This window comes from Cyprinodon tularosa, unplaced genomic scaffold, assembly GCF_016077235.1.
Source record: "Cyprinodon tularosa strain WSP-4 unplaced genomic scaffold, ASM1607723v1 ctg90, whole genome shotgun sequence".
In the NCBI taxonomy this organism is placed as follows: domain Eukaryota; kingdom Metazoa; phylum Chordata; class Actinopteri; order Cyprinodontiformes; family Cyprinodontidae; genus Cyprinodon; species Cyprinodon tularosa.
Window position 1 is genome coordinate 3,426,248 of NW_024039674.1, and position 26,949 is coordinate 3,453,196.

Genomic DNA, 26,949 nt, shown 5'->3' on the forward strand with positions numbered 1-26,949 from the left:
GAATGATTGTGACGTAACGTTACTGGAACCAGCCCTGCTCGCGCTCCTCCCGCGCGCCTCTGTGACCCTAAACGAACGATCTGTCGGTGTTTCCACCCAGTCAGCCAATCAGCCGTCTGCCACCAGCTGCGCAGCGTCTCCCCTGCCACATGCACAGAGCCAAGGTCCAGACAGGGAGCGGAGAAAACGCCGGGAGTTTTTACTTGGATTAAGAGGAAGACCCTTGGATTACAGAACCCCGTTTGGGTTTATTTTTTATTTTTATTTTATTTTTACTGTGATCTATAAATTGCCATCATGTCTCGGACGCCCGACGGGGTGAGCAAGCTCACAGAAAGCACATTCAAGGTGAGAGAGCCGCGCCTGAAACATCTTACCTGCTGCTTCAATTAGAAATAAGGCTTGGTGCGTAAAAGTGTGTTTTACAGTCAGGGAGTGACTTAAAGAATATAAAATACCCAGAATGGGCTTCTATATAAGTTTTTGGTTACATTTTTGTGTTCTCTGGTTAATTTGACTTTTTTTGTTGATGGATTTTAAAGCCAAAAGCTGCTCTAGACGCTGCCCTGCAATCTGTATGATGGACTGATAACATCAACCTGTTCCTTTATCAGCAATTTAAACTGATTCAATCAGTGGTTTGTTTTTGATTAAGATCACAAAGCTGTGTTATGTTTCTATAAACGTTAAAACTGCCAATAAAAACAATATTGGTTTAATCAGATACAAACTCGTACTTATCTTTTTCAAGGGCCGTCCCAAGGTTAAAGCAAACTGAGCTCCTGCTTCTATGGACCCCATGCCAGCGGGGGGCCCCAACAGCACCTGCTTCTTCTTCTTCTTATGGGATTTTATGGCGGTTGGCAGACTTGTGAATTGTGCATTACCGCCACCAACTGATATGGAGTAAAGCAAGAAAACAGGAAACGATTCACCCCCCCAAAAAAAAAAAAAAAAAAAAAAAAAAAAAAAAAAACCTGTGTAACTTAAACCAACATAATACTAAATCACATTTGCCCATATAATTTTAATTTACTCTAGGTCATCTTAACTCTGCCAGTTTCTGATGGTCCCATCGGTCCTCCCATCATACTTCCAACCATCTCCCAGTTCAAATCTTTAATGTCCAGATATTTTTCTGCAGCCTTCACTATTATTTTGATTTTTTCCGTTTTTTTTGTTGTCTGTGCAGTACAATTAATAACTTCTACCATGAAAAGAACAAAATTTGTCTTTTTAACAATAAGTGAGTCTTCATCAATTTTTAGAGATTTCTCTAGAGGTTTGGAATTTGCTGTGTGTTGAACTGTAGGTTTGGGTTTTTCTGACTGAGATGGGATCCTTTTTGCAGCTTCAGCGTAGGTTATTCCGAGCTCAAATTTCATTTTTTTAATTTCCTCAGACCTTTTGCTTGCTTCACAGCCGCGATAGGCAGCAGTATGTTCTCCACCACAATTACAGCATTTTATTTTAGCTTCTTTTCCACATTTTCCGTACTCATGTTCTCCTGCACACCTTCCACACCTCTGTTTCCCTTTACAAACTGCTGCAATGTGACCGAATTTTTGGCATTTGAAACATCTCAATGGTGGAGGATTGTAGATTTTGACATTATAGCTTATGTAACCGATGAATACTTTGCTTGGTAATTGCTCTTCTTCGAATTTAATTAGCACAGATAAACTGTCAGATCTTTCTCCGTTTCTTGTTGTTTTTAACCGTTTTACTTCTTTTACTTTTGCACCTCTTATGTTTTCCAGAATCTCTTTTTCAGAAATTTTTAGAGGAACTCCTCCAATGACTCCCCTGCTGAACTTTTTGTTCTCCATTAAGCTGCACTGAACTCTTATCCCGTCAATTTTGTTGATCCGTATTGCTTTGCCTTGCTGGGCGCTGTCTCTGCAGATAATTAGCAGGTCTCCACTGTACAGAATTCTGGCACCTCTGACTTCTCCGACAAGTTTATTGATGGTTTTTGTTAAGTGAACCGGATTCCAATTTGTAAAAGAGTCTGCCTGATTAACGACTTTGAATATGACTTTGAATTCATTTTGTTGTGCTGTGGAATGTATGGAATGATCATCACTGGATTGTTCTGAACTAGATTCCCCTTGAACTGATCTCTGTTTTTTCCGCTTTTTCTCATTTTTTGATGTTGCTATCTTCCAACCTTCATTGTCACTATTTCCCTCTTCCATCCCACAAGAATCGCTTCCTGTTTCCTCACTACTCACGGCCCAAGACATTTCTCCATAAGCAGCTTCAAAACACGCGCCATGCACCAAACGACCCAACACCACCTGCTTAAAGAATATAATTCTTAAAAAAATAAAAATAAAAAAATCAAATCCATTTAATACTTGAAGAAACAAAGTGATGATGTATTTTAAAATAATTTGACTGTAAATAAATCTGACTGATCGTTTTCAGCATGTTGGGAGAATGAAAAATACGTTCAACTCATAGATTGAGACGGGATTAATTAATGACAAAAAGACAGCAATGTTTTAGGGGAACCTAAGAAGCACATATTCCCCATAAAAAAAAAAAAAAAATGCATCAAGAACCAATAATTCTATCATTATACATCTACAGCTGAGGTCCGAGCAGCCTACATCATTATTATATTACTAGATTAATGTTTTTGGTCAACTTCAAAAACTGTTAACAGATCATTTAGCTTCAGCGAAATCAGATTTATCCCAATTTTAAGAGGTATTATGTCCATTTTAGAATGATACTGCCACCTGTGGCCAAAACAGAGAACTGCAGCTCTCTTCTGCTCATTCCCATAGCTCTAAGAGAGGAATTTCACTTTATTGAGCTCATAGTGGATAAATTTACTTGCTACATCGGCTCAATAGTCAAAAAGAGCGAAAAGGTGCATGGGGGTATATACATTAAATACAGTGTGTCCACATATATATATATATATATATATATATATATATATATATATATATACGTAGCTGTTGCAGTGGGTATCGAATGCACAGGGTGCACAGGGTATTAAATAGTTATTGCACTTCAGATATTGCACAAGTTATTGCATGAGTTTTGTTGTTTGTTTTTTTTTAACATGGAGGCGCTTGACGTCACATCCGCAGACAACGCCTCTGTGGACTTCCAACCTTAAGTAAATTCCGGGAAAATAGGCTGCATGCTTATACACGCAAATAAAAACGTTATTTTATAGATATTTTCCAGTAGAAATGTCACTTTAAGTCTGTCAGCAATATTAACAATATGTCTTTGCACTAAAATAAAAGAATTTAACTAACAGCAGTGGTCCTGTTCCCACTGCTCCCAATAGCAGACATGATGCTGTGGTTCAAATGACCTAACCTACCTTAACTGTAGCATGGTGCACTAACAATAATGCAGACTATACATTAAAAAACACACCCTATGCATTGACAACAAAGCTTCTGCTTAGCTAAATATAATATGAACGCTATCCTCCTATTAGGGGTTTATAAGGATATAAGACTTCTGATCATGATGACGCATCGTTAATAGTGTGCACCTTACCCAGAGCTATCGTCATGTTATTCCAAGAATTATTTGGACCTTTGTTGCTTGTTAGAGCCAAATAAAATGAGTGATTGTATAGAATCGGTCTCATTTTCTGCTTTGATAAACAATATGCACTAATAAAAGACGATTGAGTAATTGAGGGTAATTTAGTTGTAAGCTATGAAACTATGTGCCAGGTTAAAGATTAGTAAAGTTATTTTTGGTGACGAGATGTATTAGCAGGAAGTGGACCTTGATTGCAAACAATTTAAATCTAAGTAGATTAATTTATCTTACAATAGGTAAATTTTTTTCTTGAATTGAGCAGGTAAGGGAAGCAGAATAAGAACAATAAGACAATTTACATTTAAAATAAGAAAAAAAAATTGAAGTTCATAACATCAAATTTTCTTGTTTCAAGGGTAAAAACACTTGATCCATTGGTAGATCATTTTATCTACCTACTCAAATTAAGGGTAATACTCTAACATAATTAACCATTTCATTATGTGAAGTGTTTTAATGGATGAATGGTTAAAATGTGGCCTGATCTCTGTTAGAATATAAATAGAGAAAGTGAGGGAGGCGGCAGGAAATCCAGGAACGGGTCTTTGTTTTACTCCTCTGTGCGTCTAGAGTCCCACCTAACCCCTCTATGGTTCTGTTCAGGATGTTGCCAGGCTGTTTTAAAGGGGGAGGGTAAAACTTTCTAAAGTGAGGTGGTTTATGCTGTAAATAGTACTTTGCTCTTCTGGGTTTTTCTCTTCTTTTTTTTTTACAGCAGAGAGGTCAAGTTAAAGATTAAATGTCTTTATTGTCCTCTTGTGATGGTATTTTTAGAGCATCAGCAGAAACGGTTTCCCTGGGATCCTGCTTCTCCACCCTAGCCACCAAAATAGCCTGAAGAGTCTTATTATTGTTATTATTATTATTCACTTCACTCAGGTTGAGGTTAATTTGAGGTGTTTACCTGTAAGAGAAAGAGAAACCTACATGTTCAGACAGTTGAACTGTTGCAAAATAACCGCGGTATGTTTCTGGCATAACAATGTGTCCTCACTCGGTTTTTCCCAGAATGTGATGGAGCAGTTCAACCCAGCTCTCAGGAACCTGGTCAACCTTGGGAAGAGCTACGAGAAGTCCGTTTCAGGTAGAGTCTGGTTCCACCGTCACATCCCCTGCACCTTTGTGGTCCTGTTCAAACTTTCAGAATCAAAGTGCCTCTGTTCTCTTGCAGCAATGACTCTTGCTGGAAAAGCATATTTTCATGCTGTGTCCAAGATAGGAGAGAACGCCATTGTGTCTCCCATGTCCAGGGAGCTTGGTAAGTTCATGCATGTCTACTTTCAGGTTGACTGCAGTGAAGGAAATGTGGTGTATGTTCGGTTGCCATGACACCGGGCTCCTTTTATAAGCTTAATTTGACATTCACGAAAGAGTCGGTCCCCATTTTCTTTCTTCATGTTCATCTCTGCATGTAAAGGTAGATGTAGATATTAGAACCAGGACAGATGGAGCCTCTGGGTCTGAGAAGTGATGACTCATCAGGTTGGACAAAGGGAGCGAGGTATCGCTAATGAGCTCAAATATTAGCTGTCGGTCCCGTTTTAACATAATTCTGATTCACTTCCATTTAGGAGTGAAACAGATGGGGAGATGGAAGAAAGAAAACTGCTGATCTGGATCTTTTTTAACCACTTATTATAAAATATTTTGCACCAGACATTCCGAAACAGCCCGGAATTACAAACCTTCAATGTGTTATGCATACTGAAATCATCACTGTTTTCTTACACAGTGGCTACAGATATTTGTGACATATTATTGTATTTTTATTCCTTCGCCATTACTCCATAAGCTTAAACAGAATCCAGTCCAGTCGGCCTTTACAAGCATCTGTAAGCGACAGTAAGTGGCCCACTGAGGCAGAACTTCATCAGCATTCAGAGGCATCAGAACCTCCCGCCTTGCATGAAGTGCAGCAGGGTCTTTTTTTTTTTCTCTCATATGAATGAGTCATCAGACAATTGGATCAGAGCCGACCTGCTGGTTCCAACAATGAGAGCCATTACTTCCTGCTACCTTGTGCTGTTCTTAATGTTCAGGCCCTTCAATCACATCTCAGGTTGAAAATAATTTCACTTTTCTTTCATGAAAAACAAAATCCGGTTCTGTAAATGTTCTGCTTTAACAGAAAGAATGAGCCATTCTCTGTGGAAAGCAATTTGGATCAGCGCAGCTGCTGTTATGTGAAAATTTAAAGGGATCAAATATAGCAAGGTTAGGATTGTCTCTTGATTCCAGGCCTATATTTACCACTAGAACTTCTGCAGTTGGTCAGAAACTGACCTGAATTAATCTTTCTGACAGATCAGGTGGAAGGGAAAATAAATGTGCTTCTCAAAGTTTTAATAAATGAAAATCAGTATAATGTGCTAGTCAGTATGTGAATATGATCTAAAGCGTGCAGCTCTGGCTAGCATCCCCGCAGCATGATGCTACCACTATGTTTCCCTGCAGGAATGCTGTTTCCAGGATAATGTAAACAGAACTGTTTTTAGAGTAATTGCGGTTTGGCTTAAAGTGCAGACAGTTCGTATGCCTCTCTCCCAAAACAGCCCAGAATTTTTGAGTGATCGCTAAAGGTTGCTCTGTCAATAGATTCTCTCACTTGAGCTGTGGATCTCCGCAGCTCCTTCAGAGATTTGAGTTCAGTGTGTCGTCCTGAATATGATTCAGAGGTATCCCTGTTGCCATCCATTACAGAACAGGAGTAAGTTCTTTTAAGGACAGACAGATTTGGTTCTGTCCAGAAAATCCATTGAGCTCCAAATGAGCAAAACAAAGAAGATGATGCATCTTGTAATGTATCTGATTTGGCTGCTGCTATGGAGCTGTCATAAAAAGCCGTATGATGGTAAGAGACATCCATTCCTGTCTTGTTACGAAACCCAGATCAGGTTTGCTCAGCCACACCTTGCAGCGAACAATGGTCAGGCACGTTTGCTGCATGAAATGTTTTCTTTGCTGTCCCTAACTGCAGCTCCTCCGCAAATATTCACCATGTATTTCACCCCAATTAATAAAATATTAAAGATCAACATTATAAAGATAAAGAGGCACATTTAGTTTCACACTACTTTAGACTACACAGGAGGGCTATAGTACACAGGTATATATGAGCCTTCCACTGGCTCTTTGCTCATCTAGTCCACCTCTAAAGGTGAAAGACCTGCAGTAATTCAAGCTCATAACCTGTTAGACCCATCTCCTCGCTCTGGCTCTCAGGTATGACAAAGCAGCACGTTTTAATCAAGCATTAGATTGTTATTCTTTCTTTCTCACAGCACCATGAATGGTGGAAGGGAGGCTGTTGACAGGAGGGTGGTGCAGGCCTCTGATCCTGTTCTCCAGTCTCTTTCCACGGTTCAGATAAAGCTGTGTTTTTTTTTTTCTATGTTGTAGTTTGCATTTCACACTGAAAGCAGAGCGGCGACCGTGATGCTCGCCAGGCTCCGCATCCTTTGGCACCCATGGTTAAATATGTTTTAAATGCTATATAATTTCAGACAAAAAAAAAAAAGAAGGAAGCTTTGGTGTTAATCAATATGTAAAACAATTCCCACATTAATGAGTAATCTTTTAACTCAAGTCTTTTGTTCCTTTATTGCTTCAATGTCTTCTCTTAGAGCTCTTATGGAGGCTGGTGGATGGGTGGTGCTTGTTTTATACTTTATATCACTGAGAGTTTCACTGGCTATCTTTATCTCTTACCTGCACGCCTTTTTATGGTTTCTTATGTTTCGGGATGTTTGGTTTCCACACCTGTGACTCGTCATTATTTATTTATTCAAATAAATCTAGTTTAATCAATGGGTCATAAGGAAGTATGAAGGGACAAGCCACTGGATGGTTCCTGGTTTAACCATCAACCAGTGACTTTGTTCTGATGATTTAAAGGGAGGCGGAATGCTGCAGACGTACCCAGAGAGTCGCCCTAAACCGAGGAACAACAGCAGTTTGGATGTTGCTTCATCTGTTGTCTCAACCCTAACAATAAATTATGACTCAATGTGATCAAAGTTCAGATAAAACTGATATGAGGTCCATATGCCGATGGAGCCATTTTTTCCCCCTTATCAGAACCAAAGAGGTGGGACTTGTTCAGGCCAATGCTTTCCCACCTCATAAAACCTGTCAGCTGTTCCGAGTGTAAAAGGCGTTAGTTTCTCTTCCGGTCATAAAAATCCTAAAGGTGGCTTCAACTGAGCCATATGTATAAAAAAAGAAAAGCATGGAGATTTATAATTGCTGTTCTGTTGGTGCTGGTGCATTATTTCTGTTCTGTTGGTTCAGTAGAGGGTGGATGGTGTAACTTTCTGAAGGACTGGTGTTGACATGTCCCCACCAATAATTCCAATATATAGACTTTGGCTCTCGACAACATGTGGGACAAATTTCTAAATTTGATTTTGCTGGAGATAATCACTGATATAGCTAAAAGGGAAAATAACCATCCATCCACATTTTTCTGGATGGATTGATGGATGAATGAAACAGAAATTGCTTCCATAATAGGGAGGCATGATATATTGCTGTTGGCATTGGAATTAGCTGTTATTCATCCTTGTTTTTTTATACATTAATGTCCAACTACCTATAAATATCAGTGTATTTTGGTTCTTTTGTGTTCTTAACAATAGGAAAGCATTCAATAAATATGTTTGAGCTCAAAGGTTTGTGTCGAGTAACTGTTGGTCCATCAGCCACCACCATAAGAGTGTCCCCACAAACTTTCATTACAAAGTTACACCCTTGGTGTGAAGCAGAGCTCCTCTTTCTGTTTATCACTGAGGTCTAATCTCCAGCATGTATCAACATGTGTTATTAAAGCACTTGAGCAAGATTTTATTTTCGTTTTAAGCTCTGAGATAATGTAGTTCAATAAGCAAAGACTTGAAACGGGCATAGATGGGAGATAAGCAGGTGTTGCTGTTTAACCTGATGAAGTGGCTTCATGCACGTGTGAAAACACTGCAGACCGATGAGGTCAAATGGTGTCGCCCTCTTCAGGTCCTGACACCACTCTGAGTTTCTGTAGCTTTAAGCCTCCCTCTGGTTTCACACCTTCACCTTATAGGTGAAACCAGCAGCTTCACAATGGCCTCTTTGACCCCCCATCCCTACCAACTCTGTCCGCTGTTCACCCCCAGCTTCAGCACAAAGGCAGCATTTACCAGTACGTTCTGGTGACCTTCAGAGGGCAATGTTGTTAGAGCTTCACGGCAGAACTGCTGCTCTGAATGTTCGGGTCATTAAAGCCCGTTTTTCTCTGAGTCAGGTGCTGTTCCAGTGTGCTGACACTGGCCCAACACCTCCCGTCCTTCTAGTGAACATGGACACAGTCCCATCCTAATATAATACTCTTTTTAAAAGGAAATAAAAAAGCAAAGTGTTCTTCCTCACACCGATAAAACAAATGGACAGATATAACCACTAAAAAAGGCTTTAAGTTCAGCCTTTCTTTTTTAAATCAGGCTTAAAAGAAGTTCTGATCTATAGATATTGACCTCTGTTCTAAAGGTTGTCTGTGATTTCTTGCAGGTGTTGTTTTGATGGAGATCGCAGATAGCCACAGGAGGCTCCACAATGAACTAGAGGAAAATGTAAGCAACTTTAAAATCAGATTTTTGGGTTTATAAATGTATTTTCTTTGTTTTTAGCAACGTGCTGGTTTGCAGGCTCTGGTCAAATTCTCTGTGTTTTGATGTTTTAATGAGATGATAGAAAAGGCAGCAATTTCTCAACTCTCTGCTCCCCCTCTCCCACCTGTTGCTGTTTAGCTGGATGTCACAGTTTTAGTACAAAGAGGAGATTGAAAAAAGGTCATAATTCAGCCGCAAGAAGCACTTACATTGCTACAGGGATTAGATGTTTACTTTAATCAACTTAAGTCTGTGTTAATAAGTAAAGATAAATATGTAAAGAAAGTGTATTAATGAGATCAAATCAAATTATTTTAAATTTAAAGAAAAACAGTTAAGATTTCTTATAAGGATTGTAGAAAAGATAAATTAGAGGAAAAAACCCAGTTAAAGTGAAAACCACAAAAAAGAACAACATTTTTAGGTCTTTTTCTTGAGTTGTTTCACTTATTCTGCCTTTAAGAGTCCAAACTTTGTGGTCCGGTTTATTTTTACTTCTTACAATAAGCGTCAGTGATGTTTTGGAGACATTATTGGGTTTGACTCTGATTGACCGACTTGGATGTAGAAAGACTTCACACCTAGCCCAAGTGTTGCAGGTGCAGGTTAGACCAACCTGAGCGATTTGCTTATTTCTCAATGAGATGAACGATAACTGTTAGCTTTATCGGGCAACACTAAAGTAGCCCGCTGAGTTTTATTAATGAAAACAGTAGAAATACTTACATGCTCCACTAGTTCCAACAGATGCAGTCCATCAGTGTAAAATATACCTGCTGGTATTTGCAACCGGTCCATTGCAATCTCAGGTTAGCTGGTTTAAATTTGATAAATGATGCTAATATTTATATTTTAATCTAAATGAGCTGCAGTAGATCAAGCTGCTGGGATGTCTCCTGTCATTCTGCCTCTCCTCCTAAAAGATCGGTCTCCTTTCTATCTGCAGTTTAAAAGATTTCACAGAGAAATTCTTGTTGAGCTGGAGAAGAAGACGGACATGGATGTTAAGTACATGACTGTAAGTGTCTCAAAGCAGGGTGCCAGTGTCTATCTGACCAGTTTATTTCACATCATTTAGGTTTAACATCTGTAATGTCCAACGTTTGTCGGCAGGCTACTTTCAAGCGCTATCAAACGGATTATAAACTAAAGCAGGAGTCTCTGGACCGCTCGCAGACGGACCTGAAGAAGCTCAGGAGGAAAGGACATTCAAAGACCACCTCTAAATTCGGCCTGAAGGAGAACGAGGTGAGACTTTCAGCTCTGTGATATCTGTCACATCGAAATACTTCAACCCTCTGATCGGTAAACAAACACATCTATGGTTTCTGCTACTTTTTACAATTCTTTTCAAAAGGTTCACTGTTGTTATCTTTTTAAACTTTCAAATAGCTTTATTGTGTACAATATTGCTTGCAAAATGTTTCACTTTTTATTCATCTTTAAATTAATTATTATTGGTCCTAAAGGAAAATTAAATGCTACGGTAACTCTAGTTCAGGTTTCTTCAGCAAGTGCTGCTGAGTCATCTTACAGAAACATGTTGATTGATCAGAGGCATTTTGTTCCTGTCTGTTGGCTTCAGCTAATGTATAACAGTTATTTACAAGCAGATGAAAACTGTTCTTTTAGAAATCCCATAACCAACATGACTGTGTCGCTGCTCCCAGAACAAAGGAACAAACCTTAACCTTGCATATTGACTTTATTTTGGTTGAGTGGGTTTACTTTACTCTGCTCAGTGACCCTTGCTATTGCTGTAGAGTTGTATACACACTCCACCCAGCCGTCTACTTTGTACCGAGTTAAGGAGTGGATCAGTATGTAGTGAGATAAATGGATTTCTTGAATGTTTTCTTGCTTCAATGTTTGAATTTAGGATTCAGGTCTCTAAAGGAATCACTGCTGTTTAAAAGAAGCAGTTTGTATTTCTTCTTTTTTGTTTCTGTTAGTCTGTCTGGGATCAAAGACTGATTCAGCACTGACTAAATTTCACAGTGCAGAACACTGGGTCTGGTTGTCAGCCCAAGAAATGAAATGAAGAGATGAACATGTAACACTGAGGCTAAGAAAGAATTATAAATACTCCCTAAGCTTGGATAATGTTACAATCACTTTGTTAAAGCATCTGAAGCATTTCTTTAGTTAAACCATGAAACACAAATATTTAGAAATGACAATTACCATTGTTAAAAAGCATAATGTTAAAACACAGTTATAGGAAAACTCTAAGTAGAGATTTATTTGAATCTCTTTACCACTCTACATTTACTCCATGATTCATTTCGGACTCAAATTCAAGTTCTACAGAAAAACGCATCTGAGTTGATTTAAAGAATCATGAACTATGAGCCAGACTTGATGTTTGTGACTCTAGTTTTATAACCAGTATAAACCATTGTAACTGGTTGGAAATACGTCAGAAACTCTGGCTTAACTATGAAACTTGGTAAACTCTAGAGAAATTGTCAGTAAATCCTGGTTAAACTCGTGATAAATCCTGGTTAAACTCGTGTTAATCCTGGTTAAACTTGAGATAAATCCTGGTTAAACTCGTGATAAATCCTGGTTAAACTTGTGATAAATCCTGGTTCAACTCGTGATAAATCCTGGTTAAACTTGTGATAAATCCTGGTTAAACTCGTGATAAATCCTGGTTAAACTCGTGATAAATCCTGGTTCAACTCGTGATAAATCCTGGTTCAACTCGTGATAAATCCTGGTTAAACTCGTGATAAATCCTGGTTAAACTCGTGTTAATCCTGGTTAAACTTGTGATAAATCCTGGTTCAACTCGTGATAAATCCTGGTTAAACTCGTGATAAATCCTGGTTAAACTCGTGATAAATCCTGGTTAAACTCGTGTTAATCCTGGTTAAACTTGAGATAAATCCTGGTTAAACTCGTGATAAATCCTGGTTAAACTCGTGATAAATCCTGGTTAAACTTGTGATAAATCCTGGTTCAACTCGTGATAAATCCTGGTTAAACTTGTGATAAATCCTGGTTAAACTCGTGATAAATCCTGGTTAAACTCGTGATAAATCCTGGTTCAACTCGTGATAAATCCTGGTTAAATTTGTGATAAATCCTGGTTAAACTCGTGTTAATCCTGGTTAAACTTGTGATAAATCCTGGTTCAACTCGTGATAAATCCTGGTTAAACTCGTGATAAATCCTGGTTAAACTCGTGATAAATCCTGGTTAAACTCGGGATAAATCCAGGTTAATCTCTTGATAAATCCTGGTTAAACTTGTGATAAATCCTGGTTAAACTCGTGATAAATCCTGGTTAAACTGGTGATAAATCCTGGTTAAGCTTGTGATAAATCCTGGTTAAGCTTGTGATAAATCCTGGTTAAGCTCTTGATAAATCCTGGTTAAACTCGTGATAAATCCTGGTTAAACTTGTGATAAATCCTGGTTAAACTCGTGATAAATCCTGGTTAAACTCGTGATAAATCATGGTTAAACTCGTGATAAATCCTGGATAAACTCGTGATAAATCCAAGTTAATCTCTTGATAAATCTTGGTTAATCTCTTGATAAATCTTGGTTAAACTCGTGATAAATCCTGGTTAAACTGGTGATAAATCCTGGTTAAGCTCGTGATAAATCCTGGTTAAGCTCGTGATAAATCCTGGTTAAGCTCGTGGTAAATCCTGGTTAAGCTCGTGATAAATCCTGGTTAAGCTCGTGATAAATCCTGGTTAAGCTCGTGATAAATCCTGGTTAAGCTCGTGATAAATCCTGGTTAAGCTCTTGATAAATCCTGGTTAAGCTCGGGATAAATCCTGGTTAAACTCGGGATAAATCCTGGTTAAGCTCTTGATAAATCCTGGTTAAGCTCGGGATAAATCCTGGTTAAACTCGGGATAAATCCAGGTTAATCTCTTGATAAATCCTGGTTAATCTCTTGATAAATCCTGGTTAAACTCGTGATAAATCCTGGTTAAGCTCGTGATAAATCCTGGTTAAGCTCGTGATAAATCCTGGTTAAACTTGTGATAAATCCTGGATAAACTCGTGATAAATCCAAGTTAATCTCTTGATAAATCTTGGTTAAACTCGTGATAAATCCTGGTTAAACTCGGGATAAATCCAGGTTAAACTCGTGTTAATCCTGGTTAAACTTGAGATAAATCCTGGTTAAACTCGTGATAAATCCTGGTTAAACTCGTGATAAATCCTGGTTAAACTTGAGATAAATCCTGGTTAAACTCGTGATAAATCCTGGTTAAACTCGTGATAAATCCTGGATAAACTCGTGATAAATCCAAGTTAATCTCTTGATAAATCTTGGTTAAACTCGTGATAAATCCTGGTTAAACTGGTGATAAATCCTGGTTAAGCTCGTGATAAATCCTGGTTAAGCTCGTGATAAATACTGGTTAAGCTCGTGATAAATCCTGGTTAAGCTCGTGATAAATCCTGGTTAAGCTTGTGATAAATCCTGGTTAAGCTCTTGATAAATCCTGGTTAAACTCGTGATAAATCCTGGTTCAACTCGTGATAAATCCTGGTTAAGCTCTTGATAAATCCTGGTTAAACTCGTGTTAATCCTGGTTAAACTTGTGATAAATCCTGGATAAACTCGTGATAAATCCAAGATAAACTCGTGATAAATCCTGGTTAAACTCGGGATAAATCCTGGTTAATCTCTTGATAAATCCTGGTTAAACTTGTGATAAATCCTGGATAAACTCGTGATAAATCCTGGTTAAACTGGTGATAAATCCTGGTTAAGCTCGTGATAAATCCTGGTTAAGCACGTGATAAATCCTGGTTAAGCTTGTGATAAATCCTGGTTAAGCGCTTGATAAATCCTGGTTAAACTCGTGATAAATCCTGGTTAAACTTGTGATAAATCCTGGTTAAACTTGTGATAAATCCTGGATAAACTCGTGATGAATCCAAGTTAATCTCTTGATAAATCCTGGTTAAACTCGTGATAAATCCTGGTTAAACTCGGGATAAATCCAGGTTAATCTCTTGATAAATCCTGGTTAAACTCGTGATAAATCCTGGTTAAGCTTGTGATAAATCCTGGTTAAGCTCTTGATAAATCCTGGTTAAACTCGTGATAAATCCTGGTTAAACTCGTGATAAATCCTGGTTAAACTGGTGATAAATCCTGGTTAAGCTCGTGATAAATCCTGGTTAAGCTCGTGATAAATCCTGGTTAAGCTCTTGATAAATCCTGGTTAAGCTCGTGATAAATCCTGGTTAAACTCGGGATAAATCCAGGTTAATCTCTTGATAAATCCTGGTTAAACTCTTGATAAATCCTGGTTAAACTCGTGATAAATCCTGGTTAAACTCGTGATAAATCCTGGTTAAACTCGTGATAAATCCTGGTTAAGCTCTTGATAAATCCTGGTTAAGCTCTTGATAAATCCTGGTTAAACTCGTGATAAATCCTGGTTAAGCTCGTGATAAATCCTGGTTAAGCTCGTGATAAACACTGGTTATGCTCTTGATTAATCCTGGTTAAGCTCGTGATTAATCCTGGTTAAGCTCGTGATAAATCCTGGTTAAACTCGTGATAAATCCTGGTTAAGCTCGTGATAAATCCTGGTTATGCTCTTGATAAATCCTGGTTAAACTTGTGATAAATCCTGGTTAAACTTGTGATAAATCCTAGTTAAACTCTTTGTAAACCCTTGGTAAGCTCGTCCTAAATCCTGGTTAAACTCTTGTTTAACTTTGTATAAGTTCTTGGTAAACCCTGGGTAAACATCTAGTAAAATCTGGAGAAATGCTGGATAACCTCTGGATAAACCTAGAATAGGCCAATCAGTGATCTGTAATTGTTGTTAAAGCATATTTGGAACAAAACCTCATATACAATAGGTCGTGTTTATCTAAAGAAGACACCAGAACCCTCTCTCTGTCAGTTTGAGCTTTTTCATTGTGTGATAAAAATGAGCACTGGACTATAAGCTGCCTACTTTCTAATAATCATGTGTGAGGCCTCAGTAAACTGGCAGTAATAAGTTCAGAGCTCATCTTCTACCTCTGGCTGAGTGTTGGGGCATTTGTTTGCATTAAAGGTGAGAAATGAAAAATGAAGAGACTAGATTTAGCCTGAGAGAAAATGAGGTGAGTCAGTTGGTTGGGGTCTTTGGAAGAGTGCCTGGAGACCAGCTGCTTTCCTGTCACCATGGTGATCTGGGGAGGTGGATGGAACAATTAGATGGGGGAGGCATGGGAAGCAGTTTAAAAAGGTTTGGGTCAAGCTATGTCAGGTTCACTTTTTTTAGCTGCAAACTTAAAGGGAATTCCTTGTGGGAAAGTGTAGGTTTTAGCTTTAGTCAAGAAATTGATTTTCTTTGGTCTAAGATTGGTCCAGAAAGCTCGGATTAATTACTCTTGAATAGATTCTGTCTGGTTGCGCCTTCAGCTAAAAACAAAATCCCAAAACTAATAAAGCAGAAAGCAATAAATCAAACATCATTTCTTTATAGGGGCTGATAAGGCAGCTCTGAGCCTTAGGGTGACTGTAAATGCATGTCAAGAATTAGGTATCCTTCTGAACAATAACAGCACCCAGAGAAAAAACTAGAAAAAAAAAAAAAAAGACAAACCCTGAAGGTAGGATAAGATCCATTGATTAATGTCAATATTCATACGTGCTGTCCTCTCAATCTCCGCAGTATTTGGCAACCATCTCATCTCGTCAGATGGACATGCAGAAGTTCATCGCTGAAGGCTGCAAAGAGGCCTTCCTGGAAGAGAAAAGGCGCTTTTGGTTTCTGGCAGAGAAGCACTGCATGTTTTCCTACCAGCTCAGCAACTTTCACGACAAAGTAAGCAAGGGGACATCTCTATGTACTTATGTTAATTATAAGGATCTTTATACCCTTTGTAACTGCAACGTTTCCTTATGTTTGCATAATGGTAATACAGGTTATTGATTTTTGAAGGACAGGCAATTACACTAAGATTTGTATTCTTCAATGTATTTTCTTTCTTTAATTTTTTTTACAGGCCAAAGACATTCTGAATAGCAAACTCCCCACCTGGCAGGAAAAATGCAGCAACATTGACAAAGTTCCAGACTCGGTTACAGCGATGATAGAGGGTCTGGCCATCGATCCAGGATTGGCACAGGAAGAACGTTACAACAGGGTGAGAACATACCCGCAGATTTGTTCTCCAGAGTATGCTGTAAAAAGTTATGGTATATCATAGATATAGAAAAAAGACCAAGCCTATACTGGCACTGCAGAAAATGACACATTTGATGCATGAAGTCAGGACCTTTTTGGAACCTTTCTTACTCAGATTCAGGCAAAGATTTCAAAAGGCTGAATTAGTTATTCTTGTAATCTAGGCTAGCAGCCATCTTTCAGCTTGTTGATGTATGTCAGGGGTCTTCAACGTTTTCCAGGCCAAGGACCCCCAAACTGATGGCCAGATGGAGCGGGGACCCCCTAATCATATATATTGTATGAATTGTGTTATATCAAACTGGTCCTATAGGCACTATTAGAGATGGAGTAATTAACAAAACTAATTTCTCCCTGGAATTATTAAAGCATCTCTGATTCTGATTCCTCGTTGATGGGACCGGTGTTACTACAGTGTGTTGAATTTATGTTAATGTTTATTTAAAGACATTTCAGTTAGTGGAAAAAAATTGCAGTGGGGAATATAAAAAAAGTTTAATCAACCAAAACTTTCGCGACCCCCATGCAGTACCTCCGTGGACCCCCTACGGGTCGCGGACCCCTGTTGAAGACATCCAGTGTAAGTTGTTCAGCAACATGTGGGGAGGGTAAAGTTCTGGTTTAAGCTTCAAATAGCTGAAGTAGAAGTCTATGTAATCCAGCATATTTGCCATTATTCAGGAGGACCTAAAATTGTATTAACAATAAACCAGACAAACGGAGTTTAAGCTTGTTTAAACCCTAATGATAAATGATGTAGCTTAAGAGACTATAGTCTCGTACTTCAGCTTATAGCATGAATTAATAGATCTGAATCGGCTTCAGTAAGGTCTAATCAAAATTCAGGTTGGCTGCCTCTTAGCCTAGCGTCCGTCCGAACACACTAAGCCCAAACCTGTCCCAAACCTCCAGTCTGTGTTCTAACAGCTGTGTTTTCTGGCTTGAGTGGTAGAATGATACTGCAGAAAATCTGCAGTATCATTCTGGGAACTTCCTACTTGGTTGTTGATAATCATCCTGCTCTCAATCATTGGAAGTTATGTTTGTGCTTTTGTCTCATTAGATCTTATTAGTGTGTTGGAGGAAGTTCTAATTACTTTATTAGCTGTGTTGAATTACTTGTATTATGGGCACTATTGTCTTGCCTATGATGTTATGGGACATAGATGTGTGGGGTTTTGAAGCTTGTGTTATTGGTCTGTTTCTTTGCACTAATTCATATCCCCTCCTTAGAACAATGTGGGGTCTTTGGTCCCTCCTCCTGCGCCTCCGCTGAAGATCAGTCCGCTGGCCAACATGTTTAACCCTGAGCCCAGAACTCCGCTGAGCCCCACTTCAGACCACAGTTCAGGTACCTCACAGCTGCTCTAAAACACTCCTATGGAATTAGCTGCATCACCTAGACATGACTCAGCATAAACTCAGTGAAATAACTGCTGCCCAAGTCAGTCAGACTGTTCATTTACCCTCCAGACCGGAGCAGCCTAGGAGAGGGAAATCTGTCCAGGTCCTCCTCCGTGTCATCTGGTCTTAACGTGGGGAGGAAGTCCAGGGTTAAGACCATCTTCCCTCACACAGCGGGCAACAACGACACCCTCCTTAGCTTTGATGACGGCGACATCATCACCCTGCTTATCCATGAAGAGAAGGACGGATGGTTGTACGGAGAGTTAGAGAAGACACAGCAGTGAGTGTTTTATGTCCTGCAGTTATGCACTGATGACGTTAGATGATCTCTGAAAGGCACCAATTTTATCAGCTCTGTGGAGGTAATAAGAAGAAATTTGAAAAACTAATATTTCTAACTTTTACTGCATCCAGGTTTGGTTGAATTAATGTGCAGTAGTATAGGTCCTGTCCATCATTCTCTCTTTTTCTAACCTTTAAAATTTTTTAACAACATATGTGAATTTTGTTTTTAAACAATTAAATTTCTGAAAATGTGAGCAAACACCACAAGAGAAACAATCGTAATGTATAAAATCAACTCAGATCAGTTAAAACTATTAAGAAATAAATTTCCAGAAATGAACTCTGCTGAGGAGGAAGTGGCCTGATCCTATAATTAATTTCTATAAACTCTCTGACTAATGGCAGTTGTGGTCAAAACCAGTCTGAACAGTTAAATTCTTTCCTATTCACATTAGATTACCGTATGTATGCCTTATTAGCACAACTGGTGAAACTGATCCCACATTTACCGAACAAGCATATGGGGACAGTGGAGAGGAACCCATTTATCAGCACAGGACCCCCAGCAGAACCAGGGTAAGTTAGAGCACTATTGATAGTCAGTAAAGAGACACAGTTTAGTCTTTCTATGGGGGAAAAAGGCAGCAATATCTCCAACAGATATCAGATGCAAGTAGAGAAATACTTTAATGGAAAGTGCTGCCAGGAGTATGTATTTATGGATCAGATAAATGTTTCATAAACAGCTTTTAGGAAATTTGTGGAGGTGTTGCCACTGAAGAAAATTCATTAAACCCTTTCCCTGTTTTTTTTTCTTCATCACCGCTCATCAGTGATCAAGCTAGTCTGGTCACTGATGTGCTGCTCAAGCTACCCAAAGTTTGACAGACCTCTTCTTGCAGTTGCAGTTCTGTCGAGGCACTCGCCAGGGGAAACAATACTTTTGTTCCCAGAAGTATGCAGCAGCAGTGACACAGAGGCGGTGTTCACATAACTCAGGTGGCAGTACTAGTTTCTAACAACCTGCTGTTCTAACACATCATGCCTAGAGAAGTAGAATATTTCAGGTATGCTTTTAAATGGGAAGATTTATCTTTCCTTCTTAGCAATACCGCACTTATCAACACTTGGGACTTAAATTCTCACTCAGAAGCAAATAAATCTATCTGAGGCCTTTTAGTGGAAGATAGTGCCTCAGCAAACTCCTCCTGAAGACTAGGAGCTAACTGGACCTCCTCTGTGCTGCTGTTTGTTCCTGATGTCTGCTTTAACACTGGCAACATGTCCGTTGATGTGGCAGCAGCAGTTTAAATGGTCTAATTGAGCATTTTTAAATGCAGTCATTTTGTCCTCTAACAAAATGCTTCCTCCCCTGTTTAAGTGGCTCTGGTTATTGAAGGATGTTAATGCAGTCAGTGCAGCTGTATCAATCACTATATCATCTGTTTCCTAGCAACAAAACCAGCCCGTTCGCTATCTTTTACTCAATACGTGACCTGATAAACAAAATGTGTTTCATGTCTGATTTTTGTCCCCAGTGGTAGTTTACAACCATCTGAGTGTTAGGATGCAAATCTGTTGATGTAAATCTTTCTGAGCTTATTAAGTGAATCAATAAAAGTTGAGAAATAATAGAACCCTCTTATCTTCATTGTTCGAATTTGTTCATGTGTTATCAGGCGCGGTTGGTTCCCTTCGTCATACTGCAGGCCTTACACTGAGCCAGTCGGTTCAAGCAGGTACGCAAACATTGATGCATTTCTGGAAGCTGAGTCATAGAAGCCCCAGATAATCAAAACCTTTTTTGTATTTTCATTGTGTGCCTGAGCAGCAATCTGAGTACGCCGGTGAAAAGTCTGAGCGTGATCAGTCTGCAGGAGGAGGACGAGGAGTGCGAAGACTACGAGCCCGTTCTGCTACCGCCACCAGACTACAGTGATATAAGTCCATCCAGACAAATGCCCCCCTCACCACCTTCCTCTCAGAACACGGTCAGTAAAAGCGATTCAAACTCTTTTTTCATATTAACTGTAACATTTAACTCTGGTTAAATGACACACAGCTGGACTCTGGTTAAATGACACACAGCTGGACTCTGGTTCAATGACACACAGCTGGACTCTGGTTCAATGACACACAGCTGGACTCTGGTTCAATGACACACAGCTGGACTCTGGTTAAATGACACACAGCTGGACTCTGGTTAAATGACACACATCTGGACTCTGGTTACTGAGGACAGCCAGTTGAGCTAGATTTTATTGGGGGGTTTCAGGATAAAGGGGACTAGGCATACATGAATGCCAAAGCGTCCAGCTTTCTATTTAGAAGGAAGTAATTTCCCGACTGTATTCACTAGTTGTTCGCAGACTCTGACCCCTATTCTAATCCAGAGCCTCATCTGTGATGCTAAGTTAACAAACACTTCAGCTCGGAGTGTAACTTAACAGCAAATACAGCTTTTCTTCAGCTGCTACACCCCTCCCCTGTCTGTTGCTGCCCAGAAGTTTAGGGAAATTTGTTGCACCAGTTGTCTTTATTTCAAAGCTGCCGAAGCAGGAAGCTTCTCAAGTTAAATGTTTTTATAAAGTTTTTCTTCATGTGTCCTGGACTGGAACAGTTATTGTTTCCTGATGTATGACACCATAACACCACCTCGCCAGCCCAACACACGGCTTGGACTTTCGGTCCAGTTCTTATCAAGGGCTCAGTGCTCCACCCACGCCCCGGGACACTCCTCTGTTCATGTTCATTTCCTTCAGGGCGTTTCCTGCTGAAGCCTCTTGTTTCCCTGGGTTGGTCCGCGCACAAATACAACGTCAAGGATGAGTGCAAAACACAAGGTGGGGCGTTATGTTTGGGGTTAAGTAGTCTGCTGAATTATTGCACAGTAAGCAGGCGAGTTCGGACATGCTCCACTCTCCTTCATCCCCTTCGTTGTCCTCTGTTGCTGCTGCTGCTGCTGCTGCAGAGTCTGCAGTTATTTCTGTACCTGCTGCATCAGGGTTTACCTAAACTCCAGGACTTCCCCTGAATCACTGAAAGCAGCATTGAAACCCTACTCCCTTAAACTATAATATCTATTTTTGATTCGAATAGATGCAAAACATTGATGCAATGTTTACTTAAGCACAGTTTTGTCTCATCTTATCACACAGATAATCTAAAAGGATGCCATACAGTCACATTCATGAGCTGCAGACTTCTTTTTTTTTTTTTTAGACAAACCGTCACTCAGATCAGAAAATAACAGTTTGGACCTTAAAGCCTGACCATATTACATTGCATCTGAGTTTTTCAGGAAAATTGAAACAGTTGAGTTTCCTGTAAAGTTTTAAAAGCTAATACATTTCTGGTAGATTTCCTGGTTCTTGAAAGCTGGAAAGTTTCCACCTATTAATTTGAACAAATTCTAGTTAAGTAATTTCTCTACAGATTTTATTTGAAAAGCTCTAAACATATTTCTAGATGCTTTGTTGCTGTTCATCAGCCGTTAATTATCTGGAGATGTGCATGCCAGTTGTCATAACAGGATGCAGGACTCTGAATGAACATTTAACATGTCTCTAGAGGAAATGGTTTAATTATGAAATGCTTTTTTTTCACCTCACCAACACGACTTCGTCTTCTCACAGTAATAACTTCCACACTGAAGAGTGGTGTAAACCCAACATTTCGTAGTGGTCTAGTTGAAGACCAGCTTACATCGGTCACTATCCAATCTCACAGTGAATCTCTATAATAGCACTGTGAAATGTGGTTTCTCTGAGATTATTCCCTCTGTAATCCACAATGTTATTTCTTTTCTTCTCTCAGACTAACAAAGGTCAGATGCAGCTTTATGAGTGCTTAGGATAGCTGTGTGATGATTATTAGGTGCTAGACTGGATTCCTCAGCTGACCTGTGACCGAGTGTTTCAGGTGTTTTTAGTTGAAATGTTAGTTTTCTCAAAACCTTATTCTATCATCAGACGACAAGGATGCAATTTGCATCAGTTTATTTTACGCCTGAATTAAAGTTTTGGCAGTGTCTCCTTTATTGAAAGAAATCTCTGAAACAATCAGTTTTTTCTTTGCTCAGTTAACACTTACACTCATAAATTACACGTGTTGTTATCTCTGCCTGGATCTGCAGCTCAGATGAATGCTTCAGTGCTGACTATCTCACCGCCTCATTACTCAGTTCTCCTCTATAAAGTTAGAGGTTGAAAACTTGCACATGCTATGGGTCTCTATATTGGTGTTTTTAAGAAGTCTGCTTTCTGCTGCAGTTTAAATGGATCCCGCATGAAAGGGTTTGTCCGTTCTTGCTTTGTTTTTAATAAAAAACTCGATGGGGTCAAAAATTGGTATGCATTTAACCTTCCTGTCATTAAAATCTGTAAGGTCACAGTTCATGGATTATGTAATTACATATTTGTCTTGCACATTCTGCGCTGATATGTGTTTAAAAAATGTTGTCAGATTTCAAATACAGCTGTGCTGTGTGATATCTTGGTATCTCTGCCCTCTGGTGGAAAACCTTGACATTTTCATTTACAAAAGTTGAACTTGGAATGTTAATAAATACTAATAATTGACTCTAGCCCAATACTAAATTATTGCAAGAGGCAATGATTTGATAAAATTGGAAAGGTTGGTGTAGACTTCCTGTAGGGTCATAGTCCCACATAAATAACAGATTTTACTGAAAGCTGATACTACTTTACATTTCTTTACTTGAGTTTGATGACAGATTGTTGTTCTTGGGTGTTTGCCAGAGAGGGGTACGTGTCTCTCAGCAGCTACATAGTTCAGATTTCTGAGCAGCTGATATAAATATGTCAGAACTGAGCTGGAAGACTGCTTGCTCACTTTCAGACTTTTGAAACTCGTCTGGCAGCTCTGACTTCATCTGCTTCACTTCATTAATAGTCCTTTTTGTCTTGTTGACAGGTGTCATTAGCTAATGGGACTGCAAAGCCTCCTTTCTTAGGGTGAGTGATGCAACCTAACCAACAGAATCTCATAGGTTTGGCTTTATCTTCAATCTTGACTTTATATCTAACTGATGTCTTTCTCTGTTTTTGCTGCAGAGGAGGAAACCCATTTGCAACAGTCAAGCTGAAACCGACTGTCACAAACGACCGCTCAGCGCCTGTCATCTAACAAAAAAAAAGTTAATTTTATTGCCACTATGCCTTCTTTGGAATGGAAGCCCACAGAATATTTCCCTTACATCTCACCAGCCTGAATGCTTACCTCTAAGCCCTCCTGTTTGTTAAATGGGTTTGCTGTCATTGAAAATGTTTAAAGTGTCCATAACAGGTTAAAATTGTACCACCGAGGCCCCCTTCACACTGAAGATTACTCTGCAGGCTCTAGTAAAAATAGAACGGTTCTGCCACAGACCCAGAAGATTCCCAAACAATCCACAAATATCCAATTAAATGTGACACGTTTCTGCTACTCCACCAACAGTTTCAGCCTTAATGGTGAAATGTAAGACATTCTTTCTAAAAGTACTTTTTGTTGTTTGAAAGTGGTTTTTACATTTAAAGATCACTACCTTTTCTAGTTTTCAGGTGATATGCACAATTTGGAGTTGTATGTGCACGTTTCACTGCTATGGCCCTTACTTTAGTAGAAGTACAACACATACCAATCTTCATAGGTGAGAGCTCTAGCTTCCCTTGCGGATGGGGATATTTTTTTTTTCACCTCTTTTTGATTGGGGTGTTATTCTCTGTGGCTGTTTTCAGCTGGTCATTAAAAATGTGAACACTATGTGCATTAGGTTCTAATTGTCCAGAACCTAATGCCAGAACATGAATTTCCTTGTTCCATCTGAAGCAATGGAAGCCCTCTCTGTTCTTCCTTAACCTGCTGATAATATTTATTAAAAATGTACAGTGGCTCATATTTTCCTCTTACAGCCTGTGTGCATTTTCAAAGATTTCGTTTTTTGGTATATAGATCAATATGACCTATATTTAACACTTAGATTACCCTGTTGTATTTTAGACTTTGAGCCTTTAGCTGCTTCATCTCAATTATTCAATGAAAAGAATAATATAATGAAATAAATATTCAGGGTGGACTAAAATTTGATGATTAATTAAAAATGAAAATACAAAGACATTCTTAATTTTCAGAATAATTTTTTTAGTCCAGCATTTTTCATTATATTTTTTTAAATACTTAAAATTATAAATATTTTCAAGGGCAAATACCTTGTCACCATTTATTCGCACCTGTGTAGATAGAAGTTAGTATTGGCTTTAATGCAGTAAAACTTAACAGAGATAAGTTGCTGTACTTAACTGATGTAACGCCTAGAGAACTCTGTCGAAACAAGGAGACGAAAAAGATTAGTAGTCATTTGAACTCTTGCTTATCAGAGACTAAAAGTATCGTTATGACTGTTTCGGTAATGACATCCATTTATATAGTTTCTAATCACTTTTATACAGGCTTGATCATTCTTATTACGGGGAATCTCCAAAATTGACAAATAATATGACACTTCAGCACGTAATTTGAAAAAAGTCTTAAAATGTTAAAATAGTTAAAGGAAATACAGAAAATACTTTTACAACAATAGAAGGAAACATTAACAGTCTGATTTTTTTTTTATTTTTCAAAAAGTAGACACTAAGATAATGAAATGTTCTGGATAAAATGCACAGCTTCCTTTGGAAGAAATTGAAGAATGTTTTGTATCACTTGTAAACTAGAAGAAGTAAAATCCAGAAAAGGATTTTTTTTTATACTTGGCAGACGGTGTTATTCATCTAGATATAGACGGTATATGTCAGCAGCGCATTCTGCCTGGTGTGAAGGGGGCCTAATAAAGAGTAGAACTCAAAATGCACCAACCTGGTTTTTGTAAATTGAAACTCCAAAATGTTTTGGGTTCTCTGATCTTCACCTTATGAGGATGTACGCAAAGCAGCATCAAGTTGCAGTCCCAGATTACTGGGCATGATAAACAGAAAACTGGATGAATGCTTTTGCATGCTTTTCCTCTAGTTTGTCTCTTTAAAGGAGATAAAATGTTGTCCCAGATCAGAAACTGTGTCCAAACTACTATGATAATTTCAACATCCCAGTCAAAAGTTCCAAGGTAAACTTTAGGGGAAAAAAAGCAATTTAAGCAACGAGCCTGATGACCTTCTGTACTTTTTGACTAAAAGCCCTTTTCATTACCTGTGGAGCATTTTGATTTCTTACTGCAATAAAACAAATAGTAATTTTTTTTTTCTGGAGATATTTATCCAGTTTTGCTGCCTTTTGTATGTTTATTGATGCAGACTTGCAGTTGTTGAACAGCAGGTCATTTTGGCTGGATCTCCAAGCATCAACTGAGAATATGGAAATATAGTTATAAGGCTTCAACAACCTTTTTTTTTGTTTAAAGGAGAAAACTAAGGATTAAGATGCTTGTATTGGAACATAAACACTCCAGCTGCCTTCCTGACTTGCCAAAATACTATCTTGTTAGAAAACTGTTGTTCTGTCTGAGACTTTCTGGGATGCAGAGAGGTGGTTAGAATGAAGGGAGACACGGCCGTGTGGTCGGATTGTAGTTCTGAGTAAGGCATTTTTTTTTATTGCGTTTGTTTATATGGATTATTTAAATAAACTGTGTTCATTGTGAGACATAAAGCTCCTCCTGATCTAGATTTCACTGCTGGGGTGTAATTTAAACCACTTTCCAAATAGTTTTCGTTTTAATAATAATTGCAGAGTCACATGTAACATAATGTATTTTTAATGTACACTTTAATGCTAACAATTTTTTTCTCTGGTTGATCATTGAAATGTTTGTGAATATTGTGCTTGTATGAAAATGATTTGCGGCTCTATTCAATCCAATGCTACAATGAAGCAGGACATAAATCTCATGCTTATAGATGGATATTATGCCGAACCATAACACTGTTTACACTTTTGCAGCTTTTTTCCAATAAAGATACTACGTTATCTCAGTTAATCGGAGGTGTTTGTTGTCCTACTTGAGACCTGTGTTTAATTTTTTCTTCTGCTAAATTGGAATGTAAACTATGATGCTTTCTGATGTTAAAGCTCGGCCTGTTTTTCAGTGTAGTCCTGTTTCTCTGACTGTGACTGGCTGGATGTGCTCTCTTCGTCCTCTGACATGGGAGCTCATGATGACGTGTGTTATAAATTGGCGCTATATAAATAAACTGAATTGAATTTCAAAAATCATGGGCATTAGTGCCACATGGTGAGTAACCTGGGAAGAAGCGTTTCCTGTCTATTCCCGTTCTTCTGGTCTTAGATGCTCATTTATTGTGAATTTTAAAGTATTTCAGCTCTAAGACCAGTTGGGATCCCATTACGCTTTCTGGTTTCAGTCTGGCTTTTAAAGGGTAAACTGAAACAAGATGGATGTTTAAAAAACTTTGCATAGTGCAGAGGAGGCTCCATGCTGTGGCTCTGTTTCTCTGAAGGATCTGTGAATCCTGTTGAAATGCATTTTTTAAATATCTTTAGCATATTTTGTGTGTTTATTGCAACAGCAGGTGGGATCTCATGCAAAACAGTTAAAATGTTTTGATAAAACTCCAAACCAACAAGTCTGTCTGTTCCTGCCACATGCAGAATCTCACTGTCCCAGCAAAATCTGAAGATCTCAGCAAACGTTTAACGCTGCAGCTCAAAGTTCAAATAACAAAAACTTTTAGAAAACATAAAGATTATCTTTTAGGAACATAAGGGTTTTTAAAATTATTAAAACTGTTTGCAAGAACTAAACAGCATTCCTGTTTAACTATCTGTATACAGGGGATATTGCATTGAATCTCTCTGGATTAGCTGAGAGCGCCATCTGTTGGAGGTAAGCACCTACTGTCGATTAG

General features: G+C 38.7%; 1 protein-coding gene across 1 annotated transcript; it reads left to right on the plus strand.

Annotated features, from left to right (window-relative positions):
- Positions 1-26,323, plus strand: baiap2l1a (BAR/IMD domain containing adaptor protein 2 like 1a). Its single transcript, XM_038274179.1, has 14 exons — positions 1-348; positions 4,591-4,666; positions 4,754-4,840; positions 9,121-9,182; positions 10,168-10,239; positions 10,335-10,469; positions 15,878-16,030; positions 16,212-16,352; positions 17,627-17,744; positions 17,867-18,080; positions 19,765-19,824; positions 19,917-20,076; positions 23,021-23,061; positions 23,161-26,323. The coding sequence occupies exons 1-14, from the start codon at positions 298-300 to the stop codon at positions 23,231-23,233; spliced, it is 1,443 nt and encodes a 480-aa protein (XP_038130107.1). The 5' UTR covers positions 1-297; the 3' UTR covers positions 23,234-26,323.
- Positions 26,324-26,949: the final 626 nt, after the last annotated feature.

Excerpts from the sequence above, each read along its gene's own strand:
- baiap2l1a (XM_038274179.1), top strand. The coding sequence starts at position 298 with ATGTCTCGGACGCCCGACGGGGTGAGCAAGCTCACAGAAAGCACATTC. Across the intron at positions 4,841-9,120 it reads TCCCATGTCCAGGGAGCTTG|GTGTTGTTTTGATGGAGATC; the intron begins GTAAGTTCATGC and ends GATTTCTTGCAG. Across the intron at positions 23,062-23,160 it reads GCAAAGCCTCCTTTCTTAGG|AGGAGGAAACCCATTTGCAA; the intron begins GTGAGTGATGCA and ends TTTTTGCTGCAG.